The 16,715-nt window shown below is 44.7% G+C and overlaps 1 protein-coding gene across 3 annotated transcripts in view; it reads right to left on the bottom strand.

Annotated features, from left to right (window-relative positions):
* Positions 1 to 203: 203 nt before the first annotated feature.
* The window catches only part of FARP1 (FERM, ARH/RhoGEF and pleckstrin domain protein 1), a 277,097-nt gene continuing 260,585 nt past the window's right edge, over positions 204 to 16,715 (bottom strand). For all 3 annotated transcript variants that reach the window (XM_068267956.1, XM_068267954.1, XM_068267955.1), the window contains exons 20-27: positions 16,280 to 16,348; positions 16,086 to 16,175; positions 14,151 to 14,233; positions 13,305 to 13,417; positions 10,801 to 10,964; positions 3,912 to 4,019; positions 2,852 to 3,003; positions 204 to 1,298 (exon numbers count right to left, since the gene is read on the bottom strand). In XM_068267956.1, the coding sequence (XP_068124057.1) occupies positions 1,217 to 1,298; positions 2,852 to 3,003; positions 3,912 to 4,019; positions 10,801 to 10,964; positions 13,305 to 13,417; positions 14,151 to 14,233; positions 16,086 to 16,175; positions 16,280 to 16,348 (861 nt within the window). In that variant the 3' untranslated portion in view covers positions 204 to 1,216. The remainder of the gene's footprint in view (positions 1,299 to 2,851; positions 3,004 to 3,911; positions 4,020 to 10,800; positions 10,965 to 13,304; positions 13,418 to 14,150; positions 14,234 to 16,085; positions 16,176 to 16,279; positions 16,349 to 16,715) is intronic.

Here is a 16,715-nt window from a genome sequence, read left to right as displayed (position 1 = left end):
ATATGGATTTTTATTTTTTTCCACGTTACCCTGAACCTTTCCTTTAATGTAAATACCAATGTTTTAAGGTCAGTGCCATATCTATAGCCCTTGCACCTGCTGTAGGGCCCTTATTATTAGTGATTCCTCTGTCAGATAAAGGAAAACATGCTGTGTGTGAAGTATGATCTGTGATAAACCTGTGGAATATTTATAGAGGAATATTGCAGAAAGATTTAATAAACATTCAGGACAAGAACTGCACATAAATGGGACCCTTTACAACAAGCATGAAGTATACCTGCGTGTTTTCCCAAGCCCAGGCATGGCTCTGATACGCTGGCAAGCAGGACTCCGGCCAAGCTGTAAACAGCTGAACAGGAAGTGGCTTGGATGTCTGGTTCCCAGGCTTGTCGCACTGACTGATGTGAGGAGAATTCTGCCTCTCACATTTTATCTGGGATCTCGTCCATAATCTAAGAAAACGCTGAAGACGTAACTAGACAGCAACAAGCAATCACACTGGTGTTTCTGGACAAAAAGTTTACTGCAATGCTTCTCCAGGACAGAAAATAGTCTAATCATTATACAGCAAATGGTTGTGATGCAAAAATGAAAAATAAAATGTAGTGTGTAAAAAAAAAAAACTAAAAAAAAAACAGCACAAGAAACAGTCTCATATTTCTAAGTTTCTAGAAGGGTCCTAATATTTGTTTTTGCTGCTTGGCATCCACAACTGAGGTGATTAAAGTGCTTTGAATGTATGTAAACCGTTATGGGTAGAACAGCTATACTGCATGAATATTGCATTGAAAAAAGCTTTATAAATTAAAAAAAAAATATAGAAAACTTATTGACCTTCCTTATCATGTGTACACACACGTTTGGGTTCAAAGGTATGTTTAAAAACTGGAAATCTGAATACACATTTAATCATTTGCCACTATACTAGAGACAACAGGTTTTAATGTTGGCACACAAAATCCAAACAAAATGTCAAAATATATTGTACAGAGTGGAACCAACTACCTGCGGTCAGTGATGGGTTAATTTAGAGCAGGAAGGGTTTATCTATTTAAAAAAAGTTTAAAAATGTGTTTGGCCAGACATGGCTGAAAAAAGTCACTGAGAGGCAGTCTCTTGTATTGTGTGGAGCAGCTGGCCATCCAAAACTCAGAGGGCTGGTATCAAATTCCTGCTAGAAAGCAGCTGACATTCTAGAGCAGGGGAATGTTCTTCAGTACAAATGAGACTCTTTGTGGCTCAAGAGGCGGGAGCGACTGGAGGAGTCCGTGGCACTTCGAATGACTTCCATCCACCTGTTGGAGCAAAGTACAGGCATGTTAGAGGCCTGAGGTGGTCATGTCTCCATGCTATATTAACAGCGCTCCCAACTGTGAAGGCAACTACCAATGGAATCGGAGTTGTAATCGAGAAGTCAGAGCAATTCTGGGTACCTGAAGTTAGAGTCGGTGGTTTCATAAAGTGAGGAGTCGGGGTCAGATGATTTTTGTACAAAATCCACAGCCCTGGTAAGTATTAGACTAAGAAGGAGGAGTCGAGGAGTCGAAATCAGTGGTTTCATAAACTGAGGAGTCAGAGTTGTAGTCGGATGATTTTTGGACCGACTCCACAGCCCTGAGAGGCCAGCCTATCAGCATACTCGTGTTTTTCTCCTGGCGAACTCAAAGTGCCAGAGCTGCAGCCACTTAAGGTGCTCTCCATGGGTGACAAGGATCAATAGCAAATCTTGCTCAAAGACTCCTTACTATTTTATGCACTGGCTTGCGCTGGGATTCAAACCCTTGTCAAAGGGATAAAATCGTACATCAAAGGCAACAGCTTTAGCAGTAAGCTATCCAGCTGACCTTCACAGTGACTTGGTTATACATATGAAGCTAGAAGTCACTAGGCATGATCAAGGCTATGCAGATGTAGGATTAGGCAAATGATGTATGCAAATATATGCATCATGAAAATAAATGTACATACAGAAGATCGATGAGACGCTAACTCTTCCAGCCAGCATGCACATAGCAAGCATCTAAAATTCTGGTACACACTTTCAATTATGATTGGCTAATCAATTACCAATTTGACCCCCTCCGTGTAGTATGATAGTTTACCTACACAATCTGCTCATTGTATTTAATATGTGTTTACCCCATACTACATGAAGGTGGTAAAATTGCTCAATCATTGGTCAATCATAATTGAGGCCTGGAACCCACTACAAAACGCTATCGCTAATTGCAATCGCTAACGTTTTGTATGAGCAGTTTGTAAGCGATTTCATGAGCGTTTTAGGGAGCGATTTTAGAAAGTGTAATCAATTTGCCAGCAGTTGTGTAGCAATTAGCGTTTTAAAGTCTGATTGGTCCTTTCAATTATTTTTAATTCTGTTACAGTGTACATTAACTTTAAAACACTGGCAAAATCGCTCTGAGCAAGTTTTGATGAGCGATTACGCCAGCGATTATATACTTTACATTAAAGCGCAAACGCTAACAAAATGCTGCATGTCCTGCGTTTGCGATTTTGCTCATCGCAATCGCTTCTGTGGAATTTGCACCATCCATTTACATTGGCAGAGCGTTTAGGGAAATCGCTAGCGATTTCTTGCGCTCCCTAAACACTCAAAAAATCGCTCTAGTGGGTTCCAGCCCTGAAAGTTTGTACCAGGCTTTAGTAGTAGACAATCCAAATCTTTGGCAGCTGCATTTTATTGGCCCATTTCCAAGCTGCATGCAAGTCAGAAAAATTAGCATCTAATTTACCATCTCTTAGGCATTTCCATATGGAACACTACAAGACTAGTTTCAACAGTGTTATTAATTATCTTGTTTGACTTCAGTTACACTTTAACATTTACCTTTCAAAGGTGTAATCATTTTCAGCCCTGAAGTAATACACATGTGACTTGAAATGCAGTTTAAAGACGTAATCCTTGTGAATGTTCTCTGATTCAGAGGGAATGGTGAGCGAATAGCCAAGCAGAGGAAGACTGGCTAATGGGTGATTATCCTGAAAATAGAAATATTACACATTATGACCACAAGTTCAAGGTTCATTATTTGACTGTTTAGCTCCTGGTCTTTATAGGCGTTTACAACACACACATCACCTTTAATTTAGCAGTGTTACAGTAACGCTTGTCCACCAGGAATCGGATTTATGACAAATACAGCCTAGTAGTAAAAGTTTTCTCACTGTTGGTTCTCCTGCTTTATTTCCTGGATGTGTACGTTTGATTGGTAGACTGTAAATCTGGGCACCATGTAGGACTGAGAGAATATTGGTAGCATCACCTTACCAATATTCTATAATTGGCATTCTGAATGCACTTTACTCAGGGTTTTTTTGGTACTCTTTCCTGTCGATCAGCTTTTTGTAATCCAGGCTTTTCTCCTTCTCAATGTCTAACCCCAACTACCCCCCCCCCCTTACATCCCTTCCTGACCCCTAACCCCAAGGTCCTCACCTGACCTACAGTTTCGTAATGCCTGTGGTGCTTGGCTACAGATCAGCCGAATACAGATGCCCAAGGCACTCACTAAAACTGATAGCTGCTGCTCACCTAAACAAAATTCAAGCCCAAATTAAGCATCAGGTGCCCGTGTGCCATAAGTTTGCACTGGGCTCTATGGCAGTGCCGAAATAACTACGAAGCGTCAGCACCCAAATTAACTGGATATTGCTTCTGTCAGTTTGGCCAACCAGGGCAGTGTTACCCATCCCTTTATGCTCAGGCAGTGCTATCTATCTCCTGACTACCAAGCAGTGTTACCCATTTTCACATACTCTGGCAGTGCCACCTATATCCACATACCCAGGCCGTGTCACTCATATATTCTAATACCAAGGCAGTGTTGCCATGTCCTAATTTACCCAGTGTTGCAGCTAGAACTGCTATCAGAGTGCAGGACACTTACCTGATGGGATTTGTAGAAAAACAGGCAGAAGTTTGTGAACACCACCCACAGCTTCTGCCATCCATTGCTGTTCTTGAACTTTCTGAGCAGATTTCCAGATAGTTGATTCTGACATGGGGAGAAAAGGGTGAAACAACAAAGGAAATGTGAGCAATCACTGTTATACCTATTCAGAAGTAATCACCCTCCATGAATGCAATATAATATCTCCCATTTATGTAATAAATATAAATACTGTTAAGCAAACCTGAAATATGTGTTTAAAGGAAAGTTTCACTTACCTGGGGCTTCTCCCAGCCCCCATCAGTCATCTTGTCCCGCACCAGTACACAATGATCCTCTGGTTCCCCGCCGCGGCTCAGTTTCTCTCTGTCAGTTGCCGTCCACTGCGTCTGCGTGGTCCTGGCCACGCATCCTCGTTCGTGCTCCCGTCGCCGGGAGCATCTTGAGCAGGCGCAGTAGAGATTTGCTCGTACTGTGCAGGACGCTCCCGGTCACGGAAGCACGAACGAGGACGCGCAGTGGCCATCAACTTGTAAGTCGGCGGTGAAGAAAAAGCTGCCGTGGTGAACCGGAGGATTTTTGAGGACCGGCGTGGGACAGGACGGCTGTAGGGGGCTGGGAGAAGCCCCAGGTAAGTGAATCTGTTTTTTAAACTTATTTCTGGTTCGCTTTATGATATCACTGTTATGACTGCTTAATCACGGGATGGATTCTATTTTGTGAAGAAAGTGTAGCACAGTTGTGGATTTTGTCTGGCAGGAACCTGTTCTCTGTACATCTCTACAGCACTTTGCACTCCCATCTGCAAATTTTCCCACCCTGTCAGTGTTGTCTGCTGCTCAGTAGGGAGTTTGTGGCCTGAGGCCTGCTTGTGTTGTCTGCTGCTCAGTAGGGAGTATGTTGTCTGAGCCCTGCTTGTGTTATCTGCTGCTCAGTAAGGAGTTTGTGGCCTGAGGCCTGCTTGTGTTGTCTGCTGCTCAGTAGGGAGTTTGTGGCCTGAGGCCTGCTTGTGTTGTTTGTTGCTCAGTAAGGAGTTTGTGGCCTGAGGCCTGCTTGTGTTGTCTGCTGCTCAGTACGGAGTTTGTGGCCTGAGGCCTGCTCGTGTTGTCTGCTGCTCAGTACGGAGTTTGTGGCCTGAGGCCTGCTTGTGTTGTCTGCTGCTCAGTACGGAGTTTGTGGCCTGAGGCCTGCTTGTGTTGTCTGCTCCTCAGTAGGGAGTCTGTGGCCTGAGCCACGTGTAGCTGCACAAATTCCCCACTTCTGCAAATGAACCAGGAAGCTCAACCCTCAGCCTAGCATCATCACACATGGCTGGGGTAAGAGTGGAGGGCTGAGAATATCCCACATGGGTATCATACACCTGGAAAGTCCAGCAGGAAGCTAAAATTCCACATGAAAAGAAAAACCTGGATTTCCAAATTAGACTAAAAACATTGTGTCAATGTAAACTATTTTTAACTGCACTGTGGCATATGGTCTGTTAACCTGCATAGGGGCTTGGCAGTGATCTACTGCCTGCTCCCTATGGTCTGTTCATTTAACTACACTGGGGCAAATGGACTGTTTATTTAACTGCACGGTCGCATATGGTCTGCTATCTATCCACTTAAACTGAACTGTGGCATACGGACTGTTTTTAACTGCACTGTGGCATATGGACTGTTATTTAACTATTTAACGTATTGCACTTCCACCCTGGGGACTCCTACTGAAGTGGGCCCTATACCCATGGATCCCACGAGGCACCCCCAACGTTCCACCTACACTAGGGCACAGCTCCTCACATGGGAACATACTGTGGCCCTACACCCAGAGGACAGATTCCTGTCCAACTCCGTATGGAGCCACGTCCAGAAAATCTCTGCCCCCGAGCTGGAACCACGCACAAGCCGGCGACACAGAGGCTGTCGAGCGGGCGCACGGGCGAGATTGAAGAGGAAGGGCCTGCGGTCAGCCATCGCTGCAGCCCTCCTCGCAAATGTCCACTCTCTCCCCAACAAATTGGATGAACTGAGACTCCTCGGGGACAAACGAGAACTTGGCAAAAACACCCCAATTCTTTGCTTTACAGAAACATGGCTCCACGATAACATCCCGGATAGCGCACTACATCTCCCAGACTTCAGCCTCATCCACGCAGACCGTGACAGCTCCCTTACGGGGAAGAAGAAAGGGGGAGGCATCTGTTTTTACATTAGCTCCGCTTGGTGCTCCAACTCCACCGTACTTGCAAAGAAATGCACACCAGAGCTAGAGCTCCTTCTGGTAAACTGCAGACCGACATACTCACCAAGGGAGTTCTCCTCCTTCGTACTCGCCGGTGTGTATATCCCTCCTGATGCAGAGGTAAAAAATGCCCTGAGTAAGCTCAGCGACACTGTCACGCAGTGGGAGACGGCCCTCCCAGACTCACTGTTCATCGTCATGGGCGATTTCAACAGGGCCAACCTCCGCCAAGAGCTCCCCCGCTTCCACCAGCATGTCACCTGCCCCACCAGGAATGCCAACACACTGGATCACTGTTACACAGTCTTGAAGGATGCATACAAAGCCACCCCTTGGGCAGCTCTAGGTTCATCTGATCATTGTCTCATCCACCTGATACCAACTTACAGGAGACGCCTGGAGACATCGAAACTGGTCCTAAAATCCTCTAAAGTGTGGTCAAGCGAAGCAAAGCTACAACTTCAGGCCTGCTTCGACTGCACAGACTGGCAGTCCCTGGAATCGCCAAACTTGGACGAATGGGCTGACAATGTTACCTCATACATTAACTTCTGTGAGAGTCATTGTATACCAACGAAAACCTTTAAACTCTATCCAAACAACAAACCGTGGTTCTCAAAAAAACTACAGCAACTGCGCAGGAGCAAAGAGGACGCGCACAAGTCAGGAAATCGAGATGAATACAAAAGGGCAAGAAATGACCTGAACAGAGAACTGAGGGCTGCAAAGAAGGGTTATGCGGATAAACTGGAACAGAACCTTTCCTCAAACGACACGAGAGCTGCGTGGAAAGGGCTCAAGGCCGCCACCAACTATAAGCCTCCCCTGCAGCATGTAACACTGAGCGCTGAGCTCGCCGAAAATCTCAGTGAATTCTACTGTAGATTCGAGAACCAGTCTCCCCCACAGCTACGGGCACCTCCCCCCTCCCCTGCCTCTGAGGCCCCGAGACCAAACTCACCCCCTCCACCGGTGAACGAGGCCGATGTTCTGCAACACTTGTTAAGGTTAAATGTCAGGAAAGCCTCTGGCCCGGACGGTGTGTCACCAGCCTGCCTGAAAACCGGCGCTCGACAGCTCGCCCCTATTCTTTCCTCCATCTTCAACAAGTCCCTTCAGAGTGGTAAAGTCCCCGCTTGCTTCAAGAGGCCGACCATCATCCCTGTCCCCAAAAAGCAAGGGGCCACCGACCTCAACAACTTCAGGCCCGTGGCACTTACATCAGTCATCATGAAGGTTCTTGAAAGTATGGTGCTCCCCCTCCTCAAGCTCACCACTGAGGCCCTGCTTGATCAGCACCAGTTTGCATACAGAGCAAACAGGTCCACTGACGACGCCATTAATATCTGTCTGGAGCTCGTCCATGATCATCTGGACAAACCCGGCACGTATGCCAGGATCCTTCTTCTTGACTTCAGCTCAGCGTTCAATACCATCAGCCCCAAAATACTTCAGGAGAACCTTGCCACACGCGGGGTCCACCCCACTCTACGCCTGTGGATCACAGACTTCCTCACCAACAGATCCCAGGTCGTAAAGCTAGGCACCATCTCCTCCCAACCTCGGATTACAAATACAGGAGCACCACAAGGGTGCGTCCTGTCGCCGTTCCTGTTCTCCCTGTACACGAATGCTTGCAGATCCACAGCGGACTCCGTCAAAGTGATCAAATTCGCCGACGACACCACTATTGTTGGCCTCATCACCAAAAATGACGATGAAGAGTATCGCCACCAGGTTGAGAGCATCTGCCACTGGTGCAGGGAGAACGGGCTGGTCCTAAACACGGCAAAAACTGTTGAGATGATTGTCGACTTTAGGAAGCACGCCAACGCCCCCCCTCCAATCCGTATCGAGGACAAAGAAGTTGAAAGAGTTCCCTTTGTCCGACTTCTGGGCACAACCATCTCCAACGACCTGAAGTGGAAGGCAAACACTTCCCACATCCAGAGGAAAGCCCAGCAGAGGTTATTCTTTCTCCGCCAACTGAAGAAGTTCTGCATGTCCCCGAAACTTCTGACCAGTTTCTACTCTGCTACAATTGCATCTGTCCTCTGCTCTTCCATCCTAGTCTGGTACGCCAGCTCCTCCGCCAGCGACAGGCACAAATTACAGAGAGTCATCAGATCAGCGGAGAGAATCATAGGAAATCCACTACCCGCTCTGGACCTCCTCTACCACTCAAGGCTGAGCTCCAGAGCTTTGAGGATTGCAAAGGACCCCTCACACCCAGGCAACCGGTGTTTCAGCCAGCTTCCTTTAGGCCGGAGGTACCGGTCCATCTACACCAGGACCACTAGACACAGAAACAGCTTCTTCCCCTCAGCTGTAAACTCACTAAACTCTCTCCACGCACTCCCCACCACAACGTGATCCTGTTTTGCCGTCACACATATCCATAGCAGCGCCAAAGCCCAGTGAATAACTTGAGTGTTTGTGTAACTATACAAAAATTGAGTGTTTTTTGCTTATATGTCTTTCTCTGAATGAAATGTCTGATATAGTGTTGATCCTTTCTGATGTATTCTATGTACTCTATCCTACCTGTACCCTGTACGTGCCAAGACCAATTCCGGGCACGACCCAGTCGTGCTTGGCGAAAATAAAGATTCTGATTCCGGATTCTGATTCTAAACCCTCTTTTCCATGAGCAGTTGAAGGGGATGAATTCACCAACCGTGTCAGCTGCTCCTGTTCACCGGCTGGGCACTTGCTAGCGCTCGGTACGGGTGGTGGACAGGCGGCCCCCCATGGAGTTGAATCTGCCGCCATGTAACGTGTGGTGATACCAAACGCTAATTTTGGCTGCATCTGATTGCTCCGGAGTGGCGCTCTCAGGCGGCTGCCAGGAGGCTGAACTGCTCAACAAATGACAAGTTCAGCCACTCTAACACTTCTTTAAACTGACACCAAGCCTCTAATATTATTAACATTAATGGTGCTTTCTGATAGCACTACACAACAGTGAAAGCCTTTCTTAAATAGGCAGATATCATAAAGCCTCCTATAGACGCAATAATTATTTTGCCAGTGCAACCATTTGCGATTGGATGGGCAATTACAAAATGTCATCACCTTTTCTGGCCCTAGGATCATTGCTGAACTTCATCGCCACAGAGTTCCCAGCACCAACTCTGCTCTGAAATGGTAACAGACAGAGGTGCCTGGCTCTTCTACTGACCACATATGCTATTGCTCCGTTGTTATTGCCTGATGAAGCAGGATCAAACCTGCGAAACGCGTTGCATATTTGGAGTTCATAAATAAAATATATTGACTGTCTTTACTACAGTCGTTGTGTGTCTACTTGGAGGAGGTAAGTCCACCACTACCTCCTCTGTTTACCAAGAATTTGGTTTTTAAGCTCATTTAGCTTCCTTTTATCCTTTTGGCGCCTCTGTTCTCCTGCTCTGAAATGGGGACAGGAAGAAGGTGGAGTGCTGGCTTGTTGTGTAAAAACAAACGTAGCAGATGCTGAAAAACACGTGATATCCTCCCAGATGGCAGAGTGTTCAGATATAATGATAAATTACCCCTTGTGTGAATACCCAGCATGGGCAAAATGTTCAGGAGCAGATTTTTACAAATATGAAATCAGATGTAGAATGGCAGCTGGAGACTTGGAAACATACGCCCGTCATGCTGAACAATATATGCCCACCTGCCCCATATATGTGTAGACCTGACAAACTGAATGTGATAATAGATACATCTGTGTCAGTGTCAGCCACACATGCCATCAAGACAACTGACAGTTCTCTTAACGTGGCTGTCTACTGATTGTTTTGAGGCACGATGGCTTATTAACTGCGATTTCTGCTGAAATTCAAGTGACAAAATTGATTAGGGAAGCATGAAAACTTTTCAGTTTGTACAGTAATATGTTTAAAAAAAAAGACACTGCTGCCCCCTAGTGGAATATTCATATTATTTTCTGTATAACAGATCATTTGAAACGAGAGCTCTATAAATAGACCAGAAAGACAAAGCTAAATAAAACATATTCTAGGTGTGGATGAAGCACCTCTAAACACTGTCCATGTGGACATAAATACTAGATCTGATTTAGAGAACTAATGGTTCATGTCCTGGGCATGGTCAGTTCCAATTGTTTCCGGACTGCGCATGCCCAGGACATGGCTGCTGTGCAGAGACATGATACACAAGGACGAGCGGAGCAGAAGCACATGCGACTGGCTCTGACTTGGGTCTACACCAGAATGATGGAGATGCTAAATGCATTAAGGAGCCTGGAGGTATATGGAAACTTTATAGATACACAGGTAAGTATATCTGTTAAATAACCCCTCCCCCCCCTCCCCCCCCCAGGTACAACTTAAGCTACAATCAAGGTTTTATTTGTTGTCTGTGTTTCCCTTGCATTGTTCTCTTAGTTCCAGTTCAAGTGATTGAGGTACCTGAACAGGAAGTGACAGGGACCTTTCCGGCAGGAGTGGAGACAGAAATCAAAGCTCCATAGAGCTCCTAAACCTCTGGCAGTGTACTGAAAGCTGAAATAAAATGTGTATCTTTTGTTTTGCGTTATGCTGAGTAAGTCTGAGGGTTGGTGAAATATATTGTAAAGAAGCAGTTTATTCATTTTAGTCAGCAGATCATAAAAAGGGTCACAATTATGCTTGCAGTATTGTGCAGAACTTACCTCAACAGCGAGACTGAAGTCAATCATGGAGACACTGGTGTTCCGGTGCCAGCAGACATGAACTGTTGTGTTTCCACGATGAGGCGATTGACGTTCCAGAGAACTACGAGAGGCACTCAGATCATCCTCAGACTCTTGGTCAGCTGGGCCTTCCTCTGGTGATTCTAACAAAATGTCAACATTAACAATTAAAAGAGTAATGTGATGGAATTAAAAATAATCCTTAAAGCCCTGGGCAAGATAAGCTATGCGTGTGAGTGGGTGTGGTTGGGTGTTTTGGGCTATCCTATATTATTTTGTGAAAAAGACTGCAGAAGTGTAAACACAAAGTTCCCAAACACTACCTATCCCAGGCTTTTAATAAGAGTTACATAAAATCTGCTAACATTTGCGAGGGTGCTGTACTTACAACATGTAAGTGTTTTGTAGCATATGTGTCGGTTTAGCATCATCCCACTTAATGCAATGTGTTCTGCTGGGCATGAGGATGCCTAGAATCTCTGCATTACTTCAGTGGATGAAGACCGGCACCATCTTTAGTAATTAAGCTCTTTTATTGTTAAAAATAGCACATGACAGAAAAGAACAGCGACGTTTCGGAGGACAAACCTCCTTTATCAAGCTATGTCAGTCTATACATCAAAAATGACATAATCACACTATTTATACCTGAACACATGGAGTGTACACCAATCAGATGCATTTGCCACTATGTGGCGAGCAATCCCCATCCGTCTCTTGATACGGACCTGATGGGGAACTTCTTACACATATGCAAATTCTTATGACCTCCTTGCCATGCGGGTGGGCGGTCCGGCGCGCTGCAGAGACAACATCTCGCCCACGTGACCGCTCAACGCGGAAGTATGCGCTCCAAGCACACCTTCCGCCCCACCGCATAGCGACACATAAACACACCCATAGCAACGCAAACGGCATGTTACGCCGTGCTCTGCTAGATCTTAGAGACACAAGAGATGCCACTTCCTGTATATGGAGGCGCTGTTACAGTGAATCTGTAGCTACCTTCATTGCAGTTCCCAGCTCATCTGCGGTATGAATAATTGATGCCGAGGGTCGGCAGGAGGTAATGCGGCGCCAAAAGGAGGTGCTGGGGGGGGGGGGGGGGGGTGTCAGGACTGCCGCTGCCACCAGGGCTTATTTTCAGGGAGGGCTTATATTTCAGGCATGGAGTAGGTTTTACTCGGGGGAAACACGGTATAATAACAGCAGAACGATTCCTGAATAGATTGAAGAACTTGTACTGCAGGGTGAGATTTCTGGCGGCATTTTAAAAATACTGCAGTGTTTAAATAGAATTTAGTTTTGTGGCTGACAATCCCTCTTTAAGATTCTCTTTAACTTGATTTTACTTGAAATTAAAACAAAACAGAAATGGTCATGTGCTTGTACGTCTGTGGGCCTCCAGTTCTAAGTGCAGCCAAAATGTCCCCCATAGTAAGTGACACCCTAAACTCCCTGCATAACACTTGCCACCATAATATCCATTGTAACAACCATTGCCATCATAAGTGGTTGGAAGTCCAGACTTCCACCAGTGGAAAGTTTAGGGATTCAGCGTAATTTACTTGTTCCTTCCGCAGCTCTCTCTCACCCCCTCCCCCTCTTTTTTTCTTATAGTATCTACCATGTGATGTTACGTGATGAACAAGAGGAATGGGAGACTGATGCAAGAGGTGAAATGCTGGGGAAGATCTGCTGAAAGAGCTGATGATTAAACTCAGATCTCTTACATTCCCTGTCAATATCAGATCTGAGAAGAGAATCCGCACCAGGCGGTAACAGTACAGTGCCCCTGATGACAATGTGATGCCCTCAAACCCAGCAATGCCCTGTTTCATTCCACCAGCCACTTATGCCACGTGTTAAATGCTGACAAAGCATGCTCTGCTCTACAGAGAGGGTGGCAGGAGGATGAGAGGAAAGAGTTGCTGGTGTCATAAATCTATAGTGATTGGGTATGGTTTCCCAGATCTCCTGATCACCAACAAGCTGATATTGGGGGATAGCTGTATAAAATAGGGGGAAAATGAACCTGAAATAATCTTTTTTTGGTTATAACAAAGTAGCTTGTGCATCAGTGATTGTAAATTCTCCTTACATTACAAAGTAAAACAGTCATTGAAGCAGTAGCAGATGCAGAACTTCCATACTTTGACTAACTAGTGTGACTTAGCTGATAAGAGAACAAGAGATTAACGTCAACCTTGTACAAATGTAAATACAGTATTCAGAGATGGAACTTTCCCATCGCATGTGAGAGGACGGCACTGTAATACCAGTGTTATTGAGGTGTTCTGTGGTAGTACTGCACAAATACAACATGAAAGAGGTGATCCAGAAGAAGCACCATGGCATGCATTGTCAAGGGGATAAAACAGACTTTCTGAGTCAGTTGTCTGAATGCCATTGTTTTATAATATGACGATACTGGCAGACCTGGTATAACGGATCACTGCTCAGGTGCTGGTTTGTTTACTTACTGCCATCAGGGGGGCTGCTGGCTATTAGCTCCGGGACTGGTCCACTGCTCTTTTCTGCCAAATCTATAGCCATTTGAATATCCTCACTCCATTTTTCCAATTCAGAACGGGAACTGGAAAGAAACACATTTAACTTAAATCTAACTTGCATTAAAAAATAAAATAAGAGGCGACTTTAAAACACAGTTGACACCATAAAGTATTAGTAATCCATGCCTGTTTTTATGTTCCACATCACTGTTGATAATTCTGAACCTGAAGGCTTTCACAGCAGGTGGGAGCTGACCTACTTCCTGATTGTGACAGGAAGTAGTGCAGCTCCCACATCCTGCACTACTTCTGACAGCAGTGGGGGACTTCAAATAGATAGGTAAGTGCCACAACAGGGTAAAGTGTTTTTTTTTTAACTTCAGTATTGCATAAAGTGCATCTGCACTTTCCCTAAGGGAAAAAGAGCCTTTTCAAGTGATCTTTACATATTTCAAGTATATAATGCATTACACTGGCATACCTATGAGTACTCTGGTGTTTCCCAGATCTCTACTCTCAAAGTCTCCATAAACATAAGCAAAATCTGGCTTGCCCCCACTTCAGCATCTGGGTATCTTGACAGCTTCAAATGTCATTAATATTAATGTTATTTAATTGGCCACATTTTTGTACTGATTTTGTGTATACCTCATTGGGTATGTTATGCTGCACACTGGACATGATCCTGTGCACCTTACTACCTAGTTACAGGGGCTGTGTTGAGTTTGATATAGATTCAGGACAATATGACAGCATTGTGGAACAATCAGGACTAGGAAGTCAGAGCAGAAGATGGATTGTGATGTTACTGCATACCTTGCGGCAACCACTATAGCCTGATTCTGACTTCTCAATGTCAGACAATGAGACACTCCCCACTCTTCTTCACTTTCTTCTTCCTAATGATGGATAAAACAAACACACTTTAAAGAGACACCGAAGCATAAAAATATGATATAATGAATTGTTTGTGTAGTACAGATGATTACTAGAATATTAGAAGCACATAAAATATTCTCATATTTTTATTTTCAGTTATATAGTGTTTTTTTTTTATAACATTGCATCATTCTCTAATATTTGCAGTTTATACACTACTCAGCATTCTAAATGATTTTTACACAGCAGGCTGTGAACTTTTGACCTGTCCTGTGCAGAAGAAAAAAACAATATAGTGACTGACAGTTGAGATAACAGGCTTCAGAAGACAGAGCTCTCTGCGACTTTGAAAGTCGTGGAGCTCAATGGCTTATTTGCATAGATGATAACTGGAATTTCTTAACTCTTCCTGTACTAGAAACAATATTAGACTTATGTATCTGCTCCTAATGTTTTATTTCCTACCTGTACTACACATACGAATCATTATATCATAATTTTTTTTGCTTCAGTGTCTCTTTAAGAACTGTGATTCACTCGAATTGCAAAACTCAGATACAGCCATCAAAGCTCATACACACTTTCATTACCGGTCGCCTTTAACCATCGCTGGTCAATCATAAGGGTGACCAGTTCAGGGAATGAGCACTGTACAGATAACTGCTTGGTTACAGGTGAACACTGTGTACTGTCAGTGGAGAGGAGAAATGACAGGATGATGCATGAGAGAGCGGCGTCTGGCAGGTAAGAACAAGCACAATGGGCTCCTTTGTTGTTTAGCGATCCATCGTGGGACAGCTGTACACATTTTAGATTGTCAGCTTTGATGGTGCTGAATCTGGAATGTCAGCCTATTGAAATAAATAGGCAGCTTCTGAAGTTGCACGCAGGTAAAAAAAACTGACAGTTTTAGACAAAGCATCTGAATCTGCAAGCCCCTGCACAGCATGGCTAGAGGAATTCGGATGCATAATCGCGCTGCTCAAGTTTTGGCGTCCATCTTGGAGACAGATGTTCGGCACTAGTGGAAACCTACCTAAACAGTTCAGGGCCAAGTGCTGTGCAGATTTGTTCTGATGCTTGGGGGTGGGGGGGGGGGGGGGGGGGTGTGATGCTCATGACAGAACAGTTTCCATGGGGGGACAGGAGGCGGGGGTAATAAAGGAAACAATGCCTTCGGCTGAAATGGTCCACACTCGGGATCTTTTGGCGAGCCGTCAGGGTGGCAGTGCACATGGTAGATTTTCAGCAGAGACGGTGCTCCCCCCACTGGTCAGCAAGTCCTAAACCTGGTCATACACCATGAATGAAAATCTATCACGGTGTATGACCAGCTTAAGGACTTGCTGACCAGTGGAGGGGAGCCCTATGAGTGGGCTAGGGGCAAAACTAATAAAAGTTATAAATTTTCAATTTGAAAAATGCTTTCAAGAACACATGAAAATAAATACTTATTCCTTAGCCACGTGACATCTGTAAGCAAGCAGCACAGAGCTCAACTAAATACAACAGACACACTTATTGGAGTCAGCTAGCCTGATTATGAGGCAATGTATACAGGGGACCACAATAAGTTATTTTAGGCAGGTAAGGGCAGGTTTCCACTACTAAATGATGCAAATGCGGCTACGTACAACATGCACGCAGTGGAAACTCTTCCACTGGCGTGATGTGATTCAGCACACCCGCGGTGTGATGCAGCTATGCTCCTAGTGGAAACTGGCCCTAAATCTTCACAGTTGCATCAGTTTTCTCAGAATGAAGGCTATTAAAAGGTGTATTTGTGAAATACCAACATTGTGATGGTGCAAAGGTATTAATTTGCTGCTTATACATGAAACCTGAGAATGTCAATCTAAAAGGGCTACTTACCGTCATGTTATACAATGGCAGCTGCCCATGGACTTTAAATTGATTAGAAGAGGTGAGTCCTCTGCTGGTGTACAGCAACACATCATTAAACTGCAAGAAAGCAAAAGGCATTCAGTGCTATCAGACATGCATGGCTCTGTGGACAGACAGAATCTGTCTATATGAATCTCAGATTGGGGAGAAGATTAGCTTACCAAAAAAAACATCCGCTGCTGTAAGCCTTTCCCAGATAACTTACTTAAGCTCCCGAGTCTAATGAACTCCTAAAATAGAAAGAAGAAGGTTTTCCCAAGCATTTGATGGACAAGAAGACAGGAATATACACACATACAAACAGGCTCACAATTCAGCAACAATCCTCATTGTGTTCAATAGATGCCCAGAGCCAGGATTGTTATCTGTTGTAATAACTCTGTTGCTAGGAACAAGGTTGATGACATTTTTTGGCTTTTGTAATAAATGGTTGTGTGATACATTTATCTATTCTGGCATGTTGATTTGCTAGATTACAATAAAATGTGATGAGTGTAAATTGCTCATCTTTTAGGCCTTATTTCCACTGGCAAGAACTGTCAACATCACAGTGACTATTCCGAAAACAGGAAGAAGTGTGTTTAATGGGTAACTATA

The sequence above is a fragment of the Hyperolius riggenbachi genome, chromosome 2 (assembly GCF_040937935.1).
Source record: "Hyperolius riggenbachi isolate aHypRig1 chromosome 2, aHypRig1.pri, whole genome shotgun sequence".
NCBI lineage: Eukaryota > Metazoa > Chordata > Amphibia > Anura > Hyperoliidae > Hyperolius > Hyperolius riggenbachi.
This window is presented reverse-complemented; position numbering and strand designations above follow the sequence as displayed.